Source organism: Talpa europaea (assembly GCF_964194135.1).
Source record: "Talpa europaea genome assembly, chromosome: 8".
Classification (NCBI taxonomy): Eukaryota; Metazoa; Chordata; class Mammalia; order Eulipotyphla; family Talpidae; genus Talpa; species Talpa europaea.
This window is the reverse complement of record NC_140075.1, coordinates 33,866,015-33,890,109: the sequence shown is the minus strand read 5'-3', so window position 1 is coordinate 33,890,109 and position 24,095 is coordinate 33,866,015. Positions and strand designations below refer to the sequence as shown.

Sequence of the window (24,095 nt, the reverse complement as noted above, 5' to 3'; positions counted from 1 at the left end):
TTCTTATCAACCTCTTTCTTCTCTCCCTCCCCTCCTCCACAACTCCTTTCCACATTGATCCAGGCCAGAGTAAGACTGCCCTTTAGCCTATTGTAGAATCTGAAGTCTTCTTTTGCAACAAAATATTAGGGGAGAGGGGGAAGGGAAGAACAACACAGGAAACAGGAGAGTGTCTCTTGTAACACTACATTGAACTTCAGCTTCTCCGAGAGGTACATCTAAGTAAATCTTGGCTTATTTCATAGCTATTTCTGTCAGGCTTCTATTTTTGTTTGGTTAACTATGAATTTAGACCTTTCATCCTCTTCAGCCCCATATTTGTGAACAGATTTTCCTGCCCTGTGCTATTACCATTCCCTGTTAGAGAATTGTAGCAGAATTTCAACGATTTGATTGTACATTAAGTAGAAAACCAGGAAGGACTTAGTGGCAGAAAGGCTGGGAGTAAGCTCCTGCCTCAGATAAAGGATGAAGACTGCAACAAAATTCTACTTGCTTAAATTGTACAGGGAAGTCTGGAATGCCTCAGTCATTGAAATTGGGTCAGGTCACTAAAAAAAGGAGTTCAAAGAAACAGCATATTAGTTAGGAGGGGAGATGTATGTTTAATACTGATAGTGCATTACTGGAAATAGTGAGGAGAATGTTTTGCCCCCTTAGTTGTTGAGCAATGGAGACAGCAGATGGCAAAGACTGCAAAGGTCGAGGTCTATATAAAGATCAGCTATAACTTACTAATCAAAGCTGTAAACCCCCCTTGTAATAGAAGGGTGTACAATAAAAATGCAGAAAGTAATTATTGAAAGTTTTTAAAAGCCTGTAAGACTAAATTAATCCATTTACTTAAGGAATTTATGGCTTTTGTTAGTCATTGGTCAGTGCTGAGAACTTTTGGAGACAGGAAGATTGCTGGTGTGTGACTCAATTTTATTTTTGGAAAATAATAACTGACACTCATAGTCCCACTATTCAGTATTAACAAATGTTAACCTTTATATATTTGCTTCAGATCTCTTTTAAAATTGAAATAAACATAGATGAGGTCGTGAAGTTTCATTCAAATTTTTCTGTTCTCCCCTCTCCTCAGAGGTAAATGAATTTGATGTCTTTCTTTCTAGTCCATGTTTTTATACTTCCACTGACTACATAAGTCATAGGCATGTAATATTTCTGTTTATGCATATAGACTTATACTGCGTGTCTCTATCTGCAATTTGCATTTGAAAGCTCTGTTTTTACATAAAATAATTCATTTTTCAGATTGTTATTGGTCTATCATTTATATATACAACATTGTATTATCCATTCTTTTATTTGTGACATCTGAGTTGTTTTCAGTTTTTGCTATGAGCAGTAGGTTATGACTATCCTTGCACATGCCACATGTGGGAGAGTTTCTCTATAACAGGGTTGTTTTTTTTTTAAGATTTATTTATTTATACAAGTACTGGGTACAGTCAGAAGCACGCTGGAAGGTGAGAGAATTCACCAGAGCCAGAGCGGGGAACAGAACAGGCAGACCAACAAAATACACTGCTGAGGGGAGCAGCGGGAGCCGCAGGAGAGGTCTGTCCAGCCATGTGGGACCCTTGCCAGTGGCAGGGGATCAAACCAGCACTGCAGAGGCTGTGGGCACCAGGGGAGGTGACGGTGCGCCACCAGGGGATGCCCTATAACAGGGTTTCTTTACCTAGTCACTACTATATTTTGGACCCGATAACTCTGTTGTGGGGAAATAGCATGCATTTTATTTTTTTAATTATTATTTTTTTAAAGATTTTATTTATTTTTGCAAAGAAGTGCTGGGGTGTAGGCCAGTGAGGGGGTATGTGAGGAAAGGCATGTGAAGGGGAGCAGAAGTAGGAGGCCCAAATAGCATGCATTTTACAATGTTTAGCAGTATCCCTGGCCTCTGTTCACTGGAGGCTAATATCATTTCCCCAGCTGTGACAGTCAAAAATTTCTGTTGCAGAATGTCCTCTGCACAGCATAATCAGAACTGGTTAAGAACCACTGTTCTAACATGTTGATTTTTAATGCTGCACATCTGAATTTATGTAATGTTGCAATGTAAATGTTACTTCCATTTAAAAGAAAGAAAACTTGCATGCATGTGAAACTGCCAGGTTATTATAACTCAAGTTTAAGTCTTATATCTCGCTGATTATGACTCTAGGCAGACTTTTTCCCCCGCTATAACTTGTGGTGTGAGGGATCTTGGCTTAGAGAGCCTTGGGTCTGTAGTACCAGGAGATGGTAAAGAGAAATTGAAATTTCAGTTTAAGAATGTTTGGAGACTGTACAGATGACTGTTTCCTCAACTTCCTCACCAGCACTAGATCTCTTTCCTTGAATAAACATGTTTTCTGGACTTGGGCATTTGTCTGTGGAGCAGGTGGAGAGACAGGAGGCACAGGGATTTTAGTGTTCTGATGTAATGCTTAGAACATACAGTACCATCCATTAAGTGTTTTTTGAGTTGCTTCTTAGTAGAAATGAAGATGGGGGTTAAGGGCAAAGGCAGTTGAGCTTTCTCATTCCTCTGCCCTTGAATTAAACTGCTGTGGGAGGTGGACAAGGGCTAGGAAACGTTTTGGAATGAATCCAAAGTTTGAAATGTCGTTTAACTTTCTCTCTATTAGGAATCAACAGTAACCTTTCATGAACTGCCTTTCCCGTTTGCTGCTGGAGTTAACAGTGTTTCCTGCTGGCAGAAGAGGGGACATGCCAGCACTGTAAGAGTTAATCTTCTGATCCTTGCCAGATTCCTGGTTGGAGGTGGGATGAGCAGGGAGGAAAGGAAAGACTCTGCTTTTCTCTTATGGCTCTTTAGTCATTTCAAGTCATTGCCCACATGCCTCCTTTCCCGTTGTTCCTCCTTCCCATAATGTTGTTTCCTGTTCCCCCCAGTTTGTAGTTTCCTCTTATTTTCTCCTTCATTGATCCTCTCCCTTCCCTACCCACTGCCAGTAGTGGGGGTGAGGGGAATGCTATAAGGGATATTGGGGAGGGAAGTGGGGGCGGTGAGGAGAGGCTTGGATTCTGAGCTGATGGGATACCCTCTACTGCAGAGCGGGATGAGTGGGTACTCCAGCGGGGATGTGGTCGTTGCCGGCCAGTGAGGGCGAGAGAGCCACAGCCCACTTCTTCCTTGGAGCTGGAGATGAGGGGCTGGGCACCCGTGGAATAGGCATGAGGACAGAAGAGAGTGACAGCGAGCTCCTTGAGGACGAGGAGGATGAAGTGGTAAGAATAGAGAGTGATGTTTGGGACCCCAGCGTGTTGGAATCCCAGTAATAGAGAGTAGAGATTTCCTCTGGATGGAGACACCGAGCTGTTCTTCCCAAATGCAGAGACTTAAGCAGGCCCGATCCTGATAAAGGGGTGGGTGAGTGGAGATTGATTGGTTAGATCACCTTTCGCCAAAGTCCCCTGTGGCCTGACTCTTCAGTCTCAGCCCCATTTCCTGCTAGGGAAAGGCTACTCTTCTATAGGCAGTAGGAATTCTAGAGGTGCCCCAATCTAGACCAAAGAGTCAACCTTTGCCTCATATGTCCAAAGTCCTAACAAGACTCTCTGGCCTAAGGAGATTAGCCAGTGTTCCCTGATAGGGTTGTCCAGATACAAACTTGCTGAGTTTCTGACAGCACTTTCTCTCTGTAGCCTCCTGAACCTCAAATCATTGTTGGCATCTGTGCTATGACCAAGAAATCAAAGTCCAAGCCAATGACCCAAATCCTTGAGCGACTCTGCAGATTTGACTATCTGACTGTTATCATCCTGGGAGAAGATGTGATCCTTAATGAGCCTGTGGAAAATTGGCCATCCTGTCACTGCCTTATCTCCTTCCACTCTAAAGGTTGGGGTCTGGGATGGAATGGTGTTGGGAATGCTGGATGGCGAAATAAATTTCTTGCTATGTGTCCTGATATGCTTGAGAACAGCACAAAAAGATTTGCTTTCCCTACATCTGAAGGATTTTTGGGGGGCAGTTCAAAGCCCATTTTATAACCTCAGGACAGCTCTAAGGCTCTTAGTGTCTCTAGGAGTACCCTAAAAATAATTTCTTTTTACTTTTTCTTGTTAGATAGTCTAGACCTGGGGAGTTGCACAGAAAGATAAATGATAAGTTGGATGGGTAAAGCTCAGTGGCAACTAATAGCTTTAATGTATCTCTGTTTCTTTCCCTGTTTTCTCACTGTGTTTCTTAAACTTTCTCTCTTTGCTCACTCTGTTTCCTTTCTCCATCCCAGGCTTTCCTCTGGACAAAGCTGTTGCATACTCCAAACTTCGAAATCCCTTTCTTATCAATGACCTGGCAATGCAGTATTACATCCAGGATAGGTATAGCTCTCTGTTGACCTATGGGATGGGTGGCCTGAGATCGTGCCTGTCTAGAGAGCCCGCTCTGGGAGGGATAGAGTCAAACATCCATGTTTAATTTTTGGACACCATCCTCTGAGTTCTGTGACCCAAGTATCTCCCTGTTCCTAAGCAAATGTGATCCCCAGCTTCTCTACCATCCCCCATCTCTCCCAGCTAATTTATTTTGGGGTAACAGGAGGGAGGTGTACCGGATCCTTCAGGAAGAAGGTATTGATCTGCCTCGATATGCTGTGCTCAATCGTGACCCTGCCCGGCCTGAAGGTAAGTACTTCACCTTGTCCAGTCCTGCCCTCCCCGTCTTGTTTTCTATGACTTTGCCCATTTTGCCAACCTTTAGACATCTCCTAGGTACCACTTATCAAAGCGAGACTTTGGTTATTGGATTATGGGTAGAATCAGATCCATATGAGAACAGAGCCTGAACAGGGTCTTGAACTTCTTTTGTAGATAGTGTTATATCTATGTACCCTATGTAGATATTACCATATCTATTATAAGATAGATTCATAGAAACTTAAGAAGTAGGAGTTGAAAGTGCTCCTCAATCCTAGGCCCTCAGAGTGACCATATACCTATCTTTCAGAGTGCAACCTGATAGAAGGTGAAGACCAGGTAGAGGTCAATGGAGCTGTCTTTCCCAAGCCCTTTGTGGAGAAGCCAGTGAGCGCAGAGGACCACAATGTTTACATCTACTACCCCAGCTCAGCTGGAGGAGGAAGTCAGCGCCTTTTCCGTAAGGTGTGGGGGGCATTTGAGCATTTGGGGTATCAGAGAGGTATAAAGACAACGTTGAGATTGTGGGGAGGGGAGCTGGAGGGTTTGGGAAAAGAGTGAGTGATAACATTTGTTCCTTCCTTTTCCTCCTCAAGATTGGAAGCCGAAGCAGCGTATACTCTCCTGAGAGCAGCGTCCGAAAGACAGGGTCATATATCTATGAGGAGTTTATGCCAACGGATGGCACAGATGTCAAGGTTATGGTGGAAACAGGGATTTAAGAGATTATAAATGGTTGGGAATGGGCTGCTTGGAAAGCAAGTAGAAATCTGTAGAGATGGGGTTGTAGAAAATGAAGTGTGAATGTGATGGCTTTCACAGTCTGGTGAAAATAGCAAGTCGGGGAAGTAGACATTGACATTGTTGCTATGAGAGCAAGGGCAAGGGTGACATGGAATGTGGCAAAATATTGATAAGCTGTTTCTTAATAAAGACTAGAAGATAGTGCCAGAATCCTAGGAAGACATCTTCAGATTGATATGTAGAACTCAATAAGAAAATGTCAATCTCCTTGGGTTTTTTTGTTTTGTTTCTTTACTCTGAAACTAGTCCACAGATGTAGTGCTTATGTTGTCTTCTCACATGCAGGGTGAGCTGTGGGCATACTCAGTGATGCTATGTACCTGCAGGTGTATACAGTGGGGCCAGACTATGCCCATGCTGAAGCCAGAAAATCTCCTGCTTTGGATGGGAAGGTTGAACGAGACAGTGAAGGGAAAGAGATCCGCTATCCAGTCATGCTGACCGCCATGGAAAAGCTGGTAGCCAGGAAAGTCTGCGTAGCTTTTAAGGTGAAGGACAGCCCATAGGGGGTTTGTGGAATGAGGGGAGAGAGACAGGTGCAGTGGCCTTTATGGAAGAGTGGCTCTCTTGTTCTTATCTTGCCTCTTTCCCCTACAGCAAACAGTTTGTGGATTTGACCTTCTACGTGCCAATGGTCACTCCTTTGTGTGTGATGTCAATGGCTTCAGTTTTGTCAAGAACTCAATGAAATATTATGATGACTGTGCCAAGATTCTGGGGTAAGGGACACATTGTCTGGGCTGGGGAGAATGGCCTTAGAGAAGAGAGTTTGAAATCTTTTAATTTATTTTAAACAATGTAATGTAATGGATTAAAAAGTAAAAAAAGACAAGGGGTTGTTCAACCCCCTTGCCTTCTCAACACTGGTCGCAGAGGTAATTACTGCTAACAGTTTTAAATACAACTGTATGTCCTTTTTTTCCACTTACAAACAATTTTACTAAATTTGAGTATACTATGGTACTGTTTTGTAACTTGACTTCATGTAATATTAAAAAATTCAAAAAGACATGAGGATGATGAATATGGTGAACATCCATGTACTCATCACCTATCTTAAGAAATAAAATACCCAGGATACATTTGAAACCCATATGTCCCTCCCTAATTCTTCCCCTTCCCTCCCACCCAGAGGAAACCACAATCCTCAATTTGATATTTGTCATTCCTATGCATTTATTAATATTTTATTTTATTAAACATTATATTAAATTAAAGAGGCGCTTTTTTAGTTTTTTTAAGTTTTTGATATTTATTTTTTATAGGAGCCTTTTTATAGATTTTATACTAATACATTCTCCTACAACTTGCTGGGTTTTGTGAGCTTCATTCACACACACAGCTCAGATGCATTCATTTTCTTTTTTTTTTTTAAAGATTTATTTATTTATGCATACAAGTGCTGAGGGGGTACAGGCTAAAGGAGTGGGGTAGAGGGGGAAGTGAGAGGAGCCACCAGAGTCAGAGTAGGGAGTAGAACAGGCAGATCTACTGAAATACACTGCCGAGGGGAGCAGTGGGGGAGACAAGAGAGGTCTGCTGTGCCATGTGGGTCACCATCCTGGCCGGGATTGAACTGGTGTTGCAGTGGCTGCAGATAACTTCATAATGCTGTGACTTAACCCCTTGCGCCACCAGGGAGGCCCCAAATGCATTCATTTTCACATGACTTCTTTGTGTTTCTCCTAGGAACACCATAATGCGGGAGCTTGCCCCACAGTTCCAGATCCCATGGTCAATCCCCACGGAGGCTGAGGACATTCCCATTGTCCCTACCACATCAGGGACTATGTGAGTAAAAGTAAAAAATCTGGGTAACCTGCTTAATCCCTAAGTCAGTGGTTACTTCCTACCCTGTGCTATCTGGGTCATAGAGTCTGGGTCTCTTCTAGGCAGTTTCCTTCACTTTATCTTTTTTCCTGGTCTCAGGTACTGCTTATTTCTCTGTTCTTGGGCATATCAAATGGGATGAGATGACAGGAGACAGTGTGGGGTAAGGTGGGGGAGAGTTTCTAACAATCTTCTCTATATTAGGATGGAACTTCGTTGTGTCATTGCAATTATCCGTCATGGGGATCGTACCCCCAAACAGAAGATGAAGATGGAGGTGACACACCCAAGGTAGGAAGAATGTCCTAATTTAGATTAGTATGCTTTTGTGAGGGAGGCCTGAGAGGGGGCAGCTCACAGAGATTTTAACTGGCTCACTCCACACTGAAGCTTCTCCTTCTTCAGGTTTTTCAGTCTATTTGAAAAACATGGTGGCTACAAGACAGGGAAGTTAAAACTAAAGCGGCCTGAGCAGCTACAGGTAAGGTGGTGAATCTGACTGGGAGAGGCAATGCTCTGGGAAAGATAGAGAGTTTAGGATTTGGGCCTTGATAAGAGAGCGGGATGAAAGGGTGACTGACCAGAACTTGGCTTCCTGTATGGATATTACTTCCTGCAGGAGGTGCTGGACATCACAAGACTGCTACTGGCTGAACTAGAGAAAGAACCAGGTGGTGAAATTGAAGAGAAGACTGGGAAACTGGAGCAGCTGAAATCTGTGCTGGAGATGTGAGAAAGGGGGCAGGAAAAGGGAGCCAATAACCATGAGAATTATGTGCTGGGATGGAAAGTAAACTGTGAGTTTATCCTGCAGGTATGGTCACTTCTCAGGCATCAATCGGAAGGTGCAGTTGACTTACTACCCTCATGGAGTAAAAGCTTCTAATGAGGGGCAAGGTAAGATATAATACCCCCTTCCCTTTACCACTCAGATCTCTTATTTTTGAACCCTTAGATGATCTCTACACCCAGTTTCTTTTCTGGGGTTTTAGAAGATCTAATGTTTTACATGTCCCCACAATTTTCCTTAGATTTAGACGTATTCACTGCTCCTTATTCCTACAGACCTGCAGGGGGAGGCTCTGGCCCCTTCGCTATTGTTGGTACTGAAGTGGGGTGGAGAGCTGACTCCTGCTGGCCGAGTTCAGGCTGAGGAGCTGGGAAGAGCTTTTCGCTGCATGTACCCTGGAGGTCAGGGTAAGTGTTTTGTGGGACAAATACCTAGCAGGAGTGGGATAGAATGGTTAGAGAATAAGTTTGGAGAATGAAGGGACAGAGGCAATGCGGAAGCTATTGGGTACATGAGCATTCCTTCATCCATATGGATATTTATAGCAGTCCATTCCTGGTCTTCCTCTTTGCCTCCAGGTGACTATGCTGGCTTCCCCGGTTGTGGGCTGCTTCGTCTTCATAGCACTTTCCGCCATGATCTCAAGATCTATGCTTCTGATGAGGGTCGAGTGCAGATGACTGCTGCTGCCTTTGCCAAGGTGCACACTTCAATTCTTCCACAAGCTCAGTTTCTATTAGGTAGAGTAGAGAAGCAGAGTGTTTGGAGAATTAAGTAGGGCATTGCGAGGTGTTTGTGTGCTAGTTCAAAGAATTTTCTGCTGTGTCTCATCTCATTCTGTATGACTGAGAATGAGCTGACAATGCTGACAGATCTCTTGACCTATACTCCAGCTTAATTGGATCTCTGGGGCCAACTTGAGCTAGGGGGACCAGACTGAAAGAGAAACGAATAGATTTTATACTTCCCCACTTAGGGTCTTCTGGCTCTTGAAGGGGAGCTGACACCCATTTTGGTACAAATGGTGAAGAGTGCCAACATGAATGGGCTCCTGGACAGCGATGGCGATTCCTTAAGCAGCTGTCAGCACCGGGTGAAGGCTCGACTGCATCATATTTTGCAGCAGGATGCACCCTTTGGACCTGAGGATTACGATCAGGTCAGGCTCTCCCTACTGTTGTGCCCAACACGCCTGATCCCAAATTCCTAGAATTCTAACCATTAGTGATTAATAATAGCGCTTACTACCAGTCAGGTACTGTTTATGTGCTTTTCACACATTATCTCACTTAATCTTTACCTTTTGAGATGATTATGGGTCCATAAGCTCTTAGCAGTTTCAAAAATCCAAAAGATTTTTATGTTTGGAGCCATGATCAATTGGTCAGAAAAACCTGACGTGAATTGTCATTAAGCTATTTTTAATCTTTATTAAATGCATTTAGTATAAATAAATAGTCATATGTTTTGCTGTAGAAATGTAAATGTGTTTGTTTATGCAATAGGCCTTGCTGGAGGTACCCATACAACATGTGACATAAGCACTGTAGTAATTTCTTAAATAAAAAAAACTCAGTCCTAAAACATAGCTAGTCCTAAAGATTATGAATAAAAGAATGTTTCAGCAATGTATTGCTGTGTAAAGAACTGCCCCCCAACTCAACAACTTAAAATGACAACCATTTATTATCTTATAATTCTAGGTTCAGTTGGTCTTGCTTGGGGTCTTTCCTAAAATTGCCCATTGGTTGAGTGGAGCTGGAACCATGAGGGATGGTTGTCTCCTTCTTCATGTTCTTCCTGTAGTCTTAGCTTCCCTTCTCCACGTGTCTTTTCCATGTGGTTTTGCTAACATGGTGACTGGACTTCTTAAAATGGTGGTTAGTACTTCCCAAGGGCAGAAGCTTGGGAAGTGTAGGCTCAGGGGGCCTCCCCTGGTGGCGCAGCGGTTGAGCACTGGGCTGCAAGGCTGCGGCGCTAGTTTATTCCTTGGCCTCCAGCGAGGGTCCACCAAAAAAAAAAAAAGTGTAGGGCCTCCCCTGTGGCGCAGCGGTTGAGCGCTGGGTTGCGAAGCTGCCTGCGGCCTCTGCGGCGCCGGTTCAATCCCTGGCTGCTCCCCGGTCACCAGAGGAGGGTCTAACATGGCGCGCAGACCTCTCCTGCCGCCCACTGCTCCCCTCAGCAGTGTACTTCGGTCCTTCTGCCTGCTCTGCTCCCCGCTCTGGCTCTGGTGAATTCTCTCACCCTCCCGTGCTTCTGACTGTACCCAGTGCATGCATAAACAAAACAAACAAACAAATAAATAAATAAAACATGCCTCTATTAAAAAAAAAAAAAACAAAGTAATTTCTCCCTTAACATTGGCCCAGATAACTTCCAGGCCTAAAAAAAAAAAAAAAAAAAAAGTGTAGGCTCAGCATTAAAACAACATAAACTTTGTTGTTTTTATTGATTAAACAGTTAATAGGGTCAGCCCAGATTCCAGGGCAGAGGAAGGTGACAAAGAATTGATGGCCATCTTTAATACACCCTAAGAACTATGAACCTGTATTACTTTTTCCCCATTTTACACATAGGAAACCTAGATTCAGAAGAACTTTAACAGCCTTTTCCAGGATGCCCATCTATTATGAACCAAGGAGTCTAACTTGAAAACCCAGCCTGTACACTGCTTCATAGTATTAATCACAGTGGGTGCCTTTACCCAAAGTCATTCTTTTCCCTGTGTTTTCAGGCCACAGTTGACTGGGAATCCTATGCCACTGATCTCTACTACTCTACCACTGATAGCTCACTTCTGAGAGGTTCCTTTTTTTAAAAAACAGTTATTTACTTTCCTAAACTGTAATGCCACTTTAGTCATTTTTAAGTATACAGTTCAATGGCATTATGTACATTCTATTGTGTAACCTTTTCTGATAGGCTTTGAAATGAGGTAAGTAGCTGAGCATTTTGCCTAGAGAATGGCATTTTCTGTGTTCTCCTCTCAGTAAGGCTCAATGAGGGGCAGGATCTTTCTCCTTTATTTTCCAATCTGTTGCTCAATGTCAAATGCAGGAAAACTAAGACACCTTTCTTTGCTCTTTTGCTTCCTTTTGCTAGAAAGAATGGAACCTGTGAGAACTATGTAGAATGTGTACATTCCGTCCACTGTCCTCATGCTCCCCTCCCCACTCTTTATCAACTGTGACCATCCTAAAAGCTTGAATTGGCACCCAATTCTGAAGCAGCACCTCTACTCTAGGTTTAAGCTGGCATCTTATTTATGTATTTATTTATTTATTTATTTATTTATTTATTTATTTATTTATTTATTTTTAAGCTTTATTTATTTATTTATACAAGCACCGGGTACAGTCAGAAGCGTGGGAGGGTGAGAGAATTCACCAGAGCCAGAGCGGGGAGCAGAGCAGGCAGAAGGACCGAAGTACACTCCTGAGGGGAGCAGCGGGCGGCAGGAGAGGTCTGCACGCCATGTGGGACCCTCGCTGGTGGGTGGCCAGGGATTGAACTGGTGCTGCAGAGGCTGCAGGCAGCTTCTCAACCCAGCGCTCAACCGCTGCGCCACCGGGGAGGCCCTGGCATCTTATTTAGAGGAATAAAAAATTGTTTTTATATCTGTTACCCACTCTTGGAAACATTCTGTGAGGTTTTTGATGGATTTTAGTTTTAGCTTTATTCCCCAGCATTTTCCATGTATATTTTACAACCCCCAAGAAAGGAACTTCAGTAGGAGTCTCCGGACTCCTACACTTTTAAAATCAACACTTCTTCGATGACTGTGTACTAGAACACAATCATCTGAAGGTCCTAGAACTGCTAGTATGTCCAGTAGCCTAAGAATGCTCACTGGAGTGAGCCAATAAACAAATCTGTATTGCAGACATTCTCTAATAAACTCACAGGAATCTGGGCAACTGGCCATGCCTCCCTTACTTTTCTTCTCTCTATTCCCCACAGTTGGCTCCCACTGGAAGCACTTCCCTTCTCAACTCCATGGCTGTCATTCAGAATCCCGTGAAGGTCTGTGATCAGGTATTTGCCCTGATTGAAAACCTCACCCACCAGATCCGGGAACGGATGCAGGACCCCAAGTCTGCAGGTGCGTGTAAAAACTTCTGTCTCTGGGCCTTCCTGGTGGTTCAGAGGTTAAATTCTCAGCGCTGTCAAGCTATCACCAACCACTGTGGCATGAGTTCAATCCCCAGTCAAGGAGCTAACCACATGGTGTAGCAGACCTCTCCTGTCTCACCTGCTGCTCCCCTCAGCAGTATATTTCTGTAGATCCACCTGTTCTGCTCTCCACTCTGTCTCTGGTGAATCCTCTTAACCCCCTACCCCTCTGACCTATACCCCAGTTCTTGTATGCATAAATAAAATAAATCTTTAAAAAAAAAAAAAACCTTCTGTTTCCCCTTCAAGGTTTCAGGTATGAATGGTTTCTCAGATACGCCTGTGTCCTTTCCTAAATGTGGGGGACAAGGAATTCTTATCTCTCTGGTTCTACTTCAGAGTTGTTAGACGTAAAATCTTTACACTCTATCTTTTCTTCCAGACCTGCAACTCTATCACAGTGAGACACTTGAGCTAATGCTACAGCGTTGGAGCAAGCTGGAGCGTGACTTTCGACAGAAGAGTGGACGCTATGACATCAGTAAGATCCCTGACATTTATGACTGTGTCAAGTACGACGTGCAGCACAATGGGACTCTGGGACTTCAAGGCACAGCAGAGTTGCTTCGTCTCTCTAAGGCATTGGCTGATGTGGTCATTCCCCAGGTGTGTCTCATATAAGGGATCTAGCCTGGGGATAGGGGCATTGGGGAAGGAAGGAGAGAAAAGTTAGAAAGGAGGGGTGGCATCGAGACCAGGAGAAGGAATTAGTTGAGTTGCCAGAATTCTTGGGGTCTGCTCTGGCTCTGAGTAAATAGAAGAGACTAACTGAGAGAACCTGGAGAGGGGGAAGCCATGGATATGAAAGAAGCCCTGGATTTGGAGTGAAGCCAGACATGATCTTGGGCCTGGGATTATGAGGCAAGAGGAAAACAAAATTCATTAAGGTACTTATTCCCGGCCTGTGGCCTCTAGGAGTACGGGATCAGTCGGGAGGAGAAACTGGAAATTGCTGTGGGCTTCTGTCTTCCACTGTTGCGGAAGATACTACTTGACCTGCAGAGAACCCACGAGGATGAGTCTGTCAACAAGCTGCATCCCCTGTGAGGGAGGGCTGGGAGGGGTGCTGGATGGAGGGAGGGGCATGTCAGGGAGCCCTTGGGGGAGTCCAGGCTGGGACAGCTCGGGGAACCAAGAATAGAAGGGATCCTGGGATGGAAAGGAGAGAAGTCTTTGAGATGGGCGGAGGGAGTCTGTGTAGGGGTGGGAAGATGATAATCTGACAGTGTGAGTGATTTAGCTATTATCTCAGGTACTCCAGAGGAGTGCTCTCCCCAGGCCGCCATGTTCGAACACGGCTCTATTTCACCAGTGAAAGCCACGTCCACTCCCTACTCAGTGTCTTCCGTTATGGTGGACTTCTTGATGTAAGGATCCTCTTTCTTCCTTCAGCCTGAACATTTTTTCCTAGCTTTTTTTTTTAATCTTCTCCTTATGCAGTTGTTTTGTTTGTTTGTTTGTTTGTTTTTTTACTGCAAGCTTTCTCTATTTTCTTTGTCTCCCTGCCCATTCCAACTCCCTTGTCTTAGGGTGTTGACTTGCCTCCTCTTATGTTTGGTAGGAGACCCAGGATGCACAATGGCAGCGAGCATTGGCTTACCTTAGTGCCATCTCAGAGCTCAACTATATGACTCAAATTGTCATCATGCTTTATGAGGACAACACACGGGTAAGAAGCTAATAGGGGGCCTCCCCGGTGGCGCAGCGGTTGAGCGCTGGGTTGCGAAGCTGCCTGCGGCCTCTGCGGCGCCGGTTCGATCCCCGGCTGCTTCCTCCCTGGCCACCGGAGGAGGGTCCCACATGGCGCGCAGACCTCTCCTGCCGCCCGCTGCTCCCCTCAGCAGTGTACTTCGGTCCTTCTGCCTGCTCTGCTCCCCGCTCTGGCTCTGGTGAATTCTCTCACCCTCCCGCGCTTCTGACTGTACCCAGTGCATGTATAAACAAAACAAACAAACAAACAAATAAATAAATAAAAAAACATGCCTCTATATATAAAAAAAAAAAAAAAAAAGAAGCTAATAGGGTGGAATGAGGAATGGGCCTTTCTTTCTCCTTCATTCCCTTTTCAAAAAAGTATTTATTTTTTTAATATTTTAAAGATTTATTTATTTATGCATATAAGAACTGGGGTACCGGCCAGAGGTGCAGGAGGTGAGAGGATTCACCAGTGACAGAGTGGGGAACAGAACAGGCAGATCAACTGAAATACACTGCTGAGGGGGGCAGTGGGCAAGACAGGAGAGGTCTGCTGCACCGTGTGGGTCAGCTCCCTGGCCCGGGATCAAACTCAGTGGCTGTGGATAGCTTCATAGTGCTGCGATTTAACCCCTTGCACCACCGGGTTGGGGCAGGGGGGCATTCTTATCCTTAGACTGTGAAGAACCCAGCTAGGCATGGCATTTAGGTACAGCAGAGCATCCACGAGGTTCCTACTAGAACAGAAAAAAGTGTTTCGGAATGGTGTTGATGCCACAGTCCTGGCATTAGGGAGGGAATGGAATCTGGGATGATGTTAGAATGAGCCTTTTTCTCTCAAGTATTTTTCACATATACTTTATCTCCACAAAGATATCTTTAAATGTGCTGCTGTAGGCACTGAATTATTGTAGTGAGAATAATTATTGTAGTGAAGGAATGAGGATCATGTAACACTGTAGTCAAAAGGAAATTATAATAGATCAGCCCCAGAATGGGGAGAACACCGAACCCTCAGCCCTGGGAGGATGTTTCTTCCTATTGAACTTCCCACAGAGTTCTTCTCTGTGGTCCCTGCTTGGTCTTCCCCCACCACATATAGCTTCTCTAATGCCCCTTCACCTGGTGTTACCCCATAGGATCCTTTATCAGAGGAGCGGTTCCATGTGGAGCTTCACTTCAGCCCCGGAGTGAAAGGCGTGGAGGAAGAAGGCAGCGCCCCAGCTGGCTATGGATTCCGTCCAGCCTCTTCTGAGGTGGGTCTGAATACCGGGGCTTGGGACTGGGGGATTTAAGAAAGCAGGGGTGGAAAACTTAGAAATAGTACAGCGAGGTAAAAGAATTGAGGGTTCTGGGATGACTAGGAGACTGGAGGCCATTAATTCTTCCTTCCTGTGCTGGTTGAATAGAATGAGGAGATGAAAACAGACCAAGGCAGCATGGAGAACCTGTGCCCTGGGAAGGCATCAGATGAGCCAGACCGGGCCCTGCAGACTTCACCCCTGCCCTCTGAGGGCCCTGGCCTCCCAAGGAGATCACCCCTCATCCGTAACCGAAAAGCTGGCTCCATGGAGGTAATGGGCGGGACTTGGGAGAAAGTGGTGCAAATGCTCATAGGACAATATCCATGTATCCTCTGAATCTTCTTGAGGGGATTCTTGGGACCTTAAAGTCCCCCTGCCACAGTGAATATGTTTTACTTAATATCTCTTTCACAGCTTGTCTCCCAAGAAAGCTCCTTTATGGTGGTTGCTACTTCTGAGATTAAAGACTTGCCAGTGAGAGGTATCTGAGAGAGAAGGATTTTAAGAGATGAGACTGAGGAGGAGGTCTCTGGATGAATTTGAAAAGGCAGTTCTTTAAAAGGAAATGTAGTAGAAACAGCATGAACTCTGGGCTAAAATTCCAGACTGATACTTAGAAGCTGTGTGACCTTGGACAGGTAACTTCTGCAAGCCTCAAGTCTTTTTCATCTATAAAATACAAATTATATCCATCTTGTAGATGTCCAGTAAACAGTAACCATAGTAACAATATAATTGATATTAAGAGCCAGGCCCTCTCCATCTCTTTACTGTATTTCAGACAGGAGCAGCTATGTGACACTTTAATCTCTTAGGGTTAGCTCTGCTCTCATATCAGAAAGGGAATCCAGTCTGGAGATTTATCTGTGTTCCCTCTGTTCTGATGAGGAAGTTTATCTGTCAGGTCCTGTGTTTTGCTATTCTTGGAGTTTGTCTCCAGTCCAGGTTCTGTTTCTCTATCCTAGAGGAAGGAACTGCTGTAGACCTCACATTGTTTCCAGCTTCTCCTGGGGGGTTTGTTTTGGGTTTTTTTCCTGGAAAGATTCTTTTCCTCTTTGACCCCATGATTTATCCCTGTCTCAAAGTCTCGGTCTGATTTATGTCTAGCTTTGACAAATAAATCTGTTCACCTGATTCTGTGCCAACTCTTTGTCTTAGAGAAATTGGTCTTTCCGTTTTAGGGCTCGATTAGAAGAATCTGTAATTTATAAAAGTTCGGCCAGAGGTTTTCAGTTCAGTTGTTGAAGAAAGCTAAGACAAACTGTAGTCTCTTTTCTCCTGACCTTTCCTTTTCTTCCTGATTCTATTAAGGCAGACTTGAAGTTTTAAAAATGCAGAGTTCCTTTAGGTGAGGCATGCAGCATTTTTCCTTTGCAGTGTAAGCTAACTTAGTGTCCAGAGTACACAGTACCCAAGATTTACAACACCAGGTCACGTGGACAGAAAGGCATGTAATCATCCCTCAATAAACTGCTCCTCCATATCTAAATATCTTCTCCATTCATGTGATCTGCCAGCCTCTTTTGCACTGTTGTGCCTGACACCCCCCCCCCCATTTTTCTTTTGCTTTAAGTGTTTACATGACAAGCAAAGGAGAGTTCTCTGCCTATCATCTCTCAGACTTGATTAGATTGACTTCTTTCTTCCAGGTCTGCAGAAAGCTTCCTGTTGTAAGCACATTTCTTCCTTTCAGTTACTAATGCTGCCTAACTGTGGCCCTTTCAGGATGGTGGTTGCCCAAGATAGCCTCCTTACTGTTGCAAGAAAATTTTTCTGTTCTTTGGTCACACAGCCTTTCAATGTTAATTTTTTCTCTCCTTGTTCTATCAGTATTGGCAGTGTTATCCTTATTAACTTCAGCCCTTCCTTCTATCCTCTCTTCTCTTCTTGTCATCTCATATTTTTGGACTGTTTTAGAATATGAAATATATGACTTTCATGTCAGCTGTGCCCTAGGCTGCCATTCTCTCCATCCTTATCACTAGCTCTGCCTAAAAGGGCTTTTGGGAGCCTGGGGGCTAAAGGAGCCGTGATCGGCTTTCCACCCGGTCTGATTGCAGGTCATGAACATGCAGTGCACAGGGAACCTGGACCTGATCCCCTTGCGGGGACGGCGCCGCAGGAGGTCAGGAGACCTCCCCCGGCCTTCCCCAGCCATCGGCCTACAGCCCCGGGCTGTGTCCACCACTCACCTGGCGTCCTGCACACAGGTGTCCTTCCCTACCTCATCTTCCTCTCCTGCCTTTCTCTTTGCCTTTTGGGATCTGGGGACTCAAATCTAAGTGGGGTGTGTGTGTATTGGGGGTTGTGTGACTAAGCCCTTGTGAGCTTTTAAGAAATCTTTTTCATGTCTCCAGGAGTGGAGGGATGGGCTTCTTTGTTCAATTAAGAAACTGAGTATTGTGGCAGTGGCCACAGCAGTCCCAGCGAAAGAAGAGAGGGTGGCCAGACTATATTTTTTATTGTAGCTGAATTAATGTGATTGACTTTCTGGGCCCTGCAGAGGGACAGATAAGATGAAAGAAACCTGCTCTCCTGAGAACTGAGAGTGGTTGAATAATGATTTCTCAGATTTGTGATGGGAGGGCTGAGGGGGCAGGCATCTTGGAAATAAAAGTGCTGTCTAGCATAGGAGGATTCCCTGGACAGTTCCCTCCACAAAGTACACTTTTGTGCCCTTTTCGTTCTTCTTCCTCCATAAAAGTCCTTTGATTCTTCCATACTTTCTGACACAACTTGACTTTGTAGGGGCAGGAATTCAGGACCTGGGTTTTAGAGTTCTCAGTGGAGGTGGCAAAATGGTAATCTATAGTCCTTCTTCTCCAGGTGCTTTCTGAGACTTCATCCTCAAGACCTGGTGGCTATCGACTCTTTTCATCTTCACGGCCACCGACAGAGATGAAACAGAGTGGCCTAGGTATGGTTCTTCAGCATCTCTCACTTGTTGTTGGGAAGGGGTGTCTGTCTGTTCTTCAAAGTTTTATTGTGGGAAACCTTAGTCATGGGAGTTGGGGTCATCCTGCCTGTGGAACTGTAAGTGGGGCTAGGGAAGAGAAACTGGGAGAAGCCATATTTAGCTGTGAACTTTGATCCCAGATGATCATTACCAATCCAGGAAGGCGTCTTTTGATTTTCTGCACCAACCCCCATTTCTCTGGCTGAAGGGCATTTCTCTGGCTTCCCCTCTCATTCCTTATCTGTCCCTCCACTCTCTCCCAGACCTTAAGGGGCCATGGAGACTCTGAATCTTCAGAGTGTCTGAGACAAAGCTATAGAGGTACTTGTGACCATAAGTGTCATGGTCCTCATTTGGAGAACTTGTGCCATGTCTTCCTCTGGGATCTATGTTGATTATAGCCCTGCTCTGGCCCCTCCTAACTCCAGGCTGTCCCCTTCATCCTCTCCTAATCCTGTAATTTTTTTTCCTTCCTTCCTGAAAATTGAGGGACAAATCTGAGACTGGTGTAGTGGCGAGGCTTCTCTCGGCACTTTGAGGGAATGTCTCTTGATTTTTTTGATTCCTGGAGAGGGGTGGAGAACATCATTCAACCTTTCCTAAGAACACAGACTGCAGGAAGGACCAAGCCTCAGAGGGTATTGTATTCTTTGGGAGCAGGGGAGTGGTCCATGGGAGGGGCTGTCTCTGATCACAGTGCCTTGGGGTCAGTTACTACAACTGCTGGTTAAAGATAGTCATGTGGGGGCTGGACTTGGTTCCCCTATCTTTCTGTCTTGTCCTATTTACTCTCCCCATTTAGCTACTTTCATTTTTCTGCTGCCTTTGTCCTTGGCTTTAATTTCTTGGCCCCCAAATAGTCAGCATTTGGACTAGCAAGGGGAAGAAAGATTTTGGTAACTTTCCAGGCTAATTTTAGGGAAATAGGTTGCCTTCTAGATCCCTGAAATGAGGTAGATGGTTTTGGGATGGAAAAAAAAAGTGACAAACATCTAGATCTGTAGTCTGGACTTCTTTCCCAGAAACCAGTAAAAACTAGTAGGATGGAAGAGGGGATTATGTGTCTGGCCCAGTTAAGTGGGAGTGCTATCAAGAATAAGACAGAGGTATGGATATAGGGCTGGTAGACAGATGGTTGTGGTAAGGTAGAGACTACCCTCTGAGCTGATCTGAGGACTGGGCAGAGCAGGATTGGCAGAACTGCACAGGAAAATTATTCAGTGGAGGAAGCAAATGTAGAACAAAACTTGGGGTGGTCTGGGATAGAGCCAGCTAGTTTTAGCTTCTCTGAAGAAAAGCAGACGTATTTAGCAACACTTATTACTCTCTGGAACCTTATCCTAGAGGCTGTTTGAGCTTAAAAGGTAGAAGTTGCTGCACATAGTAACAGTTCTGAATTCCAAGGAGATTATCAACCATCTGAGCTCCCTGATTTTTGTGGTAATCCTGGGAGCCCTGAAACCATGGCCCATGTCTGTGAGCTCAAAGGAAACTGATCTCCTTTTCACGCTATCCATCTCCCTTATGAATGTTAAGGGTGTTGGATAAGATGAACTTGGAAACAGAGGGAGAAATTCTACAAACACAGTGTCAGTCTGGTCTCTTGTGCACACTGTCCTCTTGGGCTAGAGTAGGAGATGGGACCATGGAATCCCAACCCTACTCTTGATCTGATATTTGCAACAGTGACTGGCCTGATTTATGTGCTTTAGAGAGTCTCTAAGTGTTTATTTACTCCTCTTATAGGCAGTAGAGTTTTCTTTGAACGTGTGCAAGAGCATCTGGCTTTGAGCATAGTGCTTACAAGACAATAAACTTTTGAAAACAGAAAAAAACAAGTCTTATTGTTGTTTTCTGCTCATCAATTCCTCCTTCTTAGTAGAGTGTGGGGCACATAGTAGGCATATTCTGCATATAATCACCTGATTCTTCACATGCCTTTGAATTTGTGTCCATCTTCTTCAAAATTAGTGCTCTGTTTCTTCTTGATTGGAAAAAAAAAGATTTATTTTCTAACTTAACACAGTTGATCTTAGCGTCAGGAGATCTGGGTTCTAGTACAGCTCAGCTTCTAATGAGCTGTATGACTTTGAGCAAATGAGATTCCTTTTGAATCTCAGTTTCTTCATCTCTAAAATGAGAAGGTTGAACTAGATGAACTTTATAGACTAAGTGAGTTTCATACTTTCTTTCTTGAGAACGGTAAAAAGGCCTGAAGGAGGCTAGAAGAGTGCAAGTGTTGTATGAAAAACTTAGGAAGAATTAGAAGAACTTAGGAGAAATTGGAACTTTGGAGAACTTGGCAGTTGAGCTTAGTGTTCAAAACTTAGTCTCTAGTTTCATTAAAAGTTCTTTCCTTTTAAACATGTAAGGGATTAGATCCTTCAAACCCTATATCCAGGGTAAGGAATGCTTAACTAAATCTAGGGAGATTTAGGGGGCAACGTTCTTCTTTTAGCATTTCTGAAAGCCACCTGGAGAGCATAGACTATTCCTTTCAGTAGCTTTGAATCCTCTAATGTGACTAACCCTGTATTTGTAGCAGCCTTTGTATTTGCCCTGTACATCTTCAGGAAAATACCCACTTTGCTTGCCCAGTGTGGCTATGGACAATGGTGAAAACTGTGGTTATGTATAGCGGCCCCATGGTGGTGGCTCTGAATGGCTATGTGTGTGTGTCTTGACGTTGTCTTGTGAAGTTGTGTTTACTTCTGTGTAGTAATTGCAGCTTTGCGTGGCTACTAATACACTCCCGGCCTTGCAGGCTCACAGTGCACAGGGCTGTTTAGCACCACTGTGCTGGGCGGCTCGTCCAGTGCCCCGAATCTTCAGGACTACGCCCGCAGCCATGGCAAAAAGCTACCACCTGCCAGTCTGAAGCACCGAGATGGTATGTGGGTGGGTTTTGGGGGGCAGCTCTTTTCTTCATTTGTCCCCCAGCAAGGATGCAGCTCAAGAACTATTCATGCTTAAGATGGCACAGACGCTAGCCTTATAACAAGTTTTCTTCATAAATTGTAGAGGGGAAAAGAAACCAAGACCCCCTGCACCCCTCCATTTGCATTCCCTCTCTCCATACAAGTATGACTTATTTTTGCTTATCCCTTCATAATCTCCCACATATAGCCCTGCTACATCAATTAACTCCACCTTCGTATTCTTTCCTGGATTCTGGCCTGTAGGGTAAGGACCAAGGAAAATGATCCATTGTCAGGAAGTATGTAGTGGAAGCTTGACTGAAATCTAGGAAATCGGGGATGAGGCTGTTGCTCAGCTAAAATGCTATGACAGGGAAGATGATCATGGAATGAGGTTGGGGGAAGGGATGCCAGTTTCTATGGAGATCAGAAAAATTATCAGAAAAATGATGTGGTGGTAAAATTAGGGTTGTCTGTGGGGTCGTGTAGTGATGGAGATGGCACATGGATTCCCAAGAGGAGATTATACCAAAGAAGAAGATTAAAATGCAGTAGTGAGGGATCTGAGAGATGGGAGTGGGAGCAATTTATGTAACTAACTGTAAAGGAGCAGGGTATATTGTATGCATTTTCTGAGCAGAGGGTGGGGTAGGGTGGGTATAATCCCCATGCTGTCTTTTCTCCCCAGAGCTCTTGTTTGTCCCGGCCGTAAAAAGATTTTCTGTGTCGTTTGCAAAGCATCCGACTAACGGTACGTTTGCTTCTGACTCAACACCATTCCTCTTCACCATGTCATCTCCAGATACTTAACCTCTGAGTTCTGAAACTAACTTTGCCTTTCCTTTCACTGTGTTGACACCTCGCTTTCACTGTCTCTGAGTGAACCACTAAATGTCTCCTGACTCGGACATATCCTATGTGACAAACAGCCGTGGCTGCAGCCTGGCTGCCCATTCCTGTGGTAACTCAGTGTCTTACTTCCATAGTCACTATCATCACCATTGTGTCACTTTTTTCAGTATCATCACCAAAACATTAATTATACCACTCCCTTTCCCATCACATGACTGCTGGGCTTTATACAAACATGATAATGGTTCTCCTCAGGAAGAGAATAGTATTTCTTAGATCATCCTCATTTCTTTCTCTCTCTCTCTCTCTCTCTTTTTAAACTCCCAGACCTCAGCATATATAATTGCTATTTTTTTTTATCTTGCTGTTTTTTTCTTCAACACTTTTGTGGGGCTGGATGACTAGTTGGTTTCTCTTTTGGAGCAGTGCTACGGTTTCCAACTCTCAAGCCCAATGTAAGGGCGTTAGTCTTAAGTATATTGTCTCCCATCTCCGTATATTCCTGTCTCCTGCCATTGTGTTTATTTTATGTGGCTCTTGTGCTCCTGACATCTGCTTTATGTTACTACTAACCTAGTACCTGGGCCTAGAAAACAGGAGCCCAGACTGATGTGGGATACAAGAGGAAAAAAAGATAAGTTAGCCAGTAGTAGGGGAAGGGTAAAGGATTGTACCTTGAGATTTTGCATGTGGTTTCCACATAGCCCCAGCCTTCCTGTGACACTGCTGTCTCAGAGAAGCTTGGTGAAGAGTTGAGAAGCTTCCTAGGGTCTCTGGGGGAGTTTAGGAATGAATACTATTTCAAGAATATTGAAGATCTGGGTCTGCCCACACGAAGGTGGGAGAGTTTAGAGATCTGTGTAAACCAACAACTCAAGGACTGTGGTCTCTGTCCAATATGGGAGGGGAACCCAGGGCTTGCTCCCTGTTTTAGGCTTTATATCCTTAGTTTTTCTCTGTGTTGTTTCATTCCTTCATGGTAAATCCAGTTTTGTTAGATATGGTTTGCTTTTCTCTAAGAATTACTACTCACTGAGGGAGGTAAAATTAACCTGGCTTCCCTGACTGTGAAAACCTCTAGGTGCTGATTCCCTGTTCCTTAGCCAGTGGCACCTGCTAGATTTTAGCCCATCCAGACCACACCTCTCACCTTGGCATTGCTGAACTCTTTCCTTAGGTTTGACTAGTTTATACTTGCTATGTGTATACTCCCATTCTCCACCCCAATCTTGTTTGTGCCTGTGACAGGAACTCCCATTCAGAGTGGTATGGCTTTGTCTACACAGTTAGCTTAAACCTCTTCTCGACTTCACTTGTCACCACAGTCATCTCCAGAGAAAATCACTTGCACCAAACCCAACTTGACAGCCTGGGATTTGGACTTAAGGGGCATGTAATTTAGAGTACAGATGATGGGCCACTGATGTAGAGCCAAATCATACATCTTAGTACTTAGGCTCTATGAGAAAAGATTTAAATTCATAAAACAGATCCTTAAGTCTATATATAGTTCCCTGAAGCCTTGGTTAATAGCCTCACCAGCTGAAGAAAGTAAAAATTAATTATTTTATCAAAAGGAGGAGAGGAAGGAAGACCTGAACAAGTCAGGTCTAATGCAGGAGAGCAAATTTGAGGTCTCCTCCAACACCCCCTTCCACAGGGGTCTTCTGGCCTTTGTTCTTTTTGTACTTAAACTTGGCGGCTTAAGAAGCCAGAATTGGGTTATACTTGTTGGGAAAAATTTAGGAAAAATTTAGAGCTTTTATTTCTCTTGTTGAAGATTATCTAGATTTAATTTGTCTATCAAGACAATATGAGGGCTATACCCATGACTAAAGCTTGCTTCACTGACCCAGAAATTGCAGTGGATGCTCTGTCTGAAATTATTTGTGGGTGATTAGTCACAACAGTGTGCCAGCTTACTGTTCCATCATCACTACTTCCTTACCATGATGTCTGGTTTAGAAATAGCACGGACCTCGTTTTGGAAAGGAGGTGAGGCAATATCACCTCCTTGCTTTGATGGGAAAACATCTCCCACTCCATCTCTGCCTCTATTTCTGATAAGCTTCTGTCACATTCTACAATTATATCAAGTACACAAGTATGGCCCT

General features: G+C 44.3%; 1 protein-coding gene across 23 annotated transcripts in view; it reads left to right on the top strand.

The window, feature by feature from the left end:
* Positions 1-3,099: 3,099 nt before the first annotated feature.
* PPIP5K1 (diphosphoinositol pentakisphosphate kinase 1) overlaps positions 3,100-24,095 on the top strand; it is a gene marked incomplete at both ends in the record, with an annotated part of 31,834 nt that continues 10,838 nt past the window's right edge. For 4 of the 23 annotated variants that reach the window (XM_084240708.1, XM_084240707.1, XM_084240701.1 and 1 more), the window contains 24 exons: positions 3,100-3,246; positions 3,664-3,859; positions 4,254-4,344; positions 4,562-4,647; positions 4,970-5,124; positions 5,256-5,357; positions 5,790-5,951; positions 6,061-6,182; positions 7,153-7,254; positions 7,498-7,584; positions 7,699-7,774; positions 7,913-8,022; positions 8,108-8,190; positions 8,359-8,490; positions 8,662-8,783; positions 9,060-9,242; positions 12,044-12,185; positions 12,639-12,862; positions 13,172-13,299; positions 13,509-13,623; positions 13,818-13,925; positions 15,091-15,207; positions 15,361-15,525; positions 18,082-18,172. In XM_084240708.1, coding sequence (XP_084096834.1) covers positions 3,100-3,246; positions 3,664-3,859; positions 4,254-4,344; positions 4,562-4,647; positions 4,970-5,124; positions 5,256-5,357; positions 5,790-5,951; positions 6,061-6,182; positions 7,153-7,254; positions 7,498-7,584; positions 7,699-7,774; positions 7,913-8,022; positions 8,108-8,190; positions 8,359-8,490; positions 8,662-8,783; positions 9,060-9,242; positions 12,044-12,185; positions 12,639-12,862; positions 13,172-13,299; positions 13,509-13,623; positions 13,818-13,925; positions 15,091-15,207; positions 15,361-15,525; positions 18,082-18,172 — 3,046 coding nt within the window. Of the gene's footprint in view, positions 3,247-3,663; positions 3,860-4,253; positions 4,345-4,561; positions 4,648-4,969; positions 5,125-5,255; positions 5,358-5,748; positions 5,952-6,060; positions 6,183-7,152; positions 7,255-7,497; positions 7,585-7,698; positions 7,775-7,912; positions 8,023-8,107; positions 8,191-8,358; positions 8,491-8,661; positions 8,784-9,059; positions 9,243-12,043; positions 12,186-12,638; positions 12,863-13,171; positions 13,300-13,496; positions 13,624-13,817; positions 13,926-15,090; positions 15,208-15,360; positions 15,526-17,315; positions 17,466-18,081; positions 18,173-20,975; positions 21,102-21,817; positions 21,881-24,095 lie in introns of those variants that run through there. The other 19 variants (XM_084240698.1, XM_084240712.1, XM_084240711.1 and 16 more) reach the window with 14 other exon arrangements.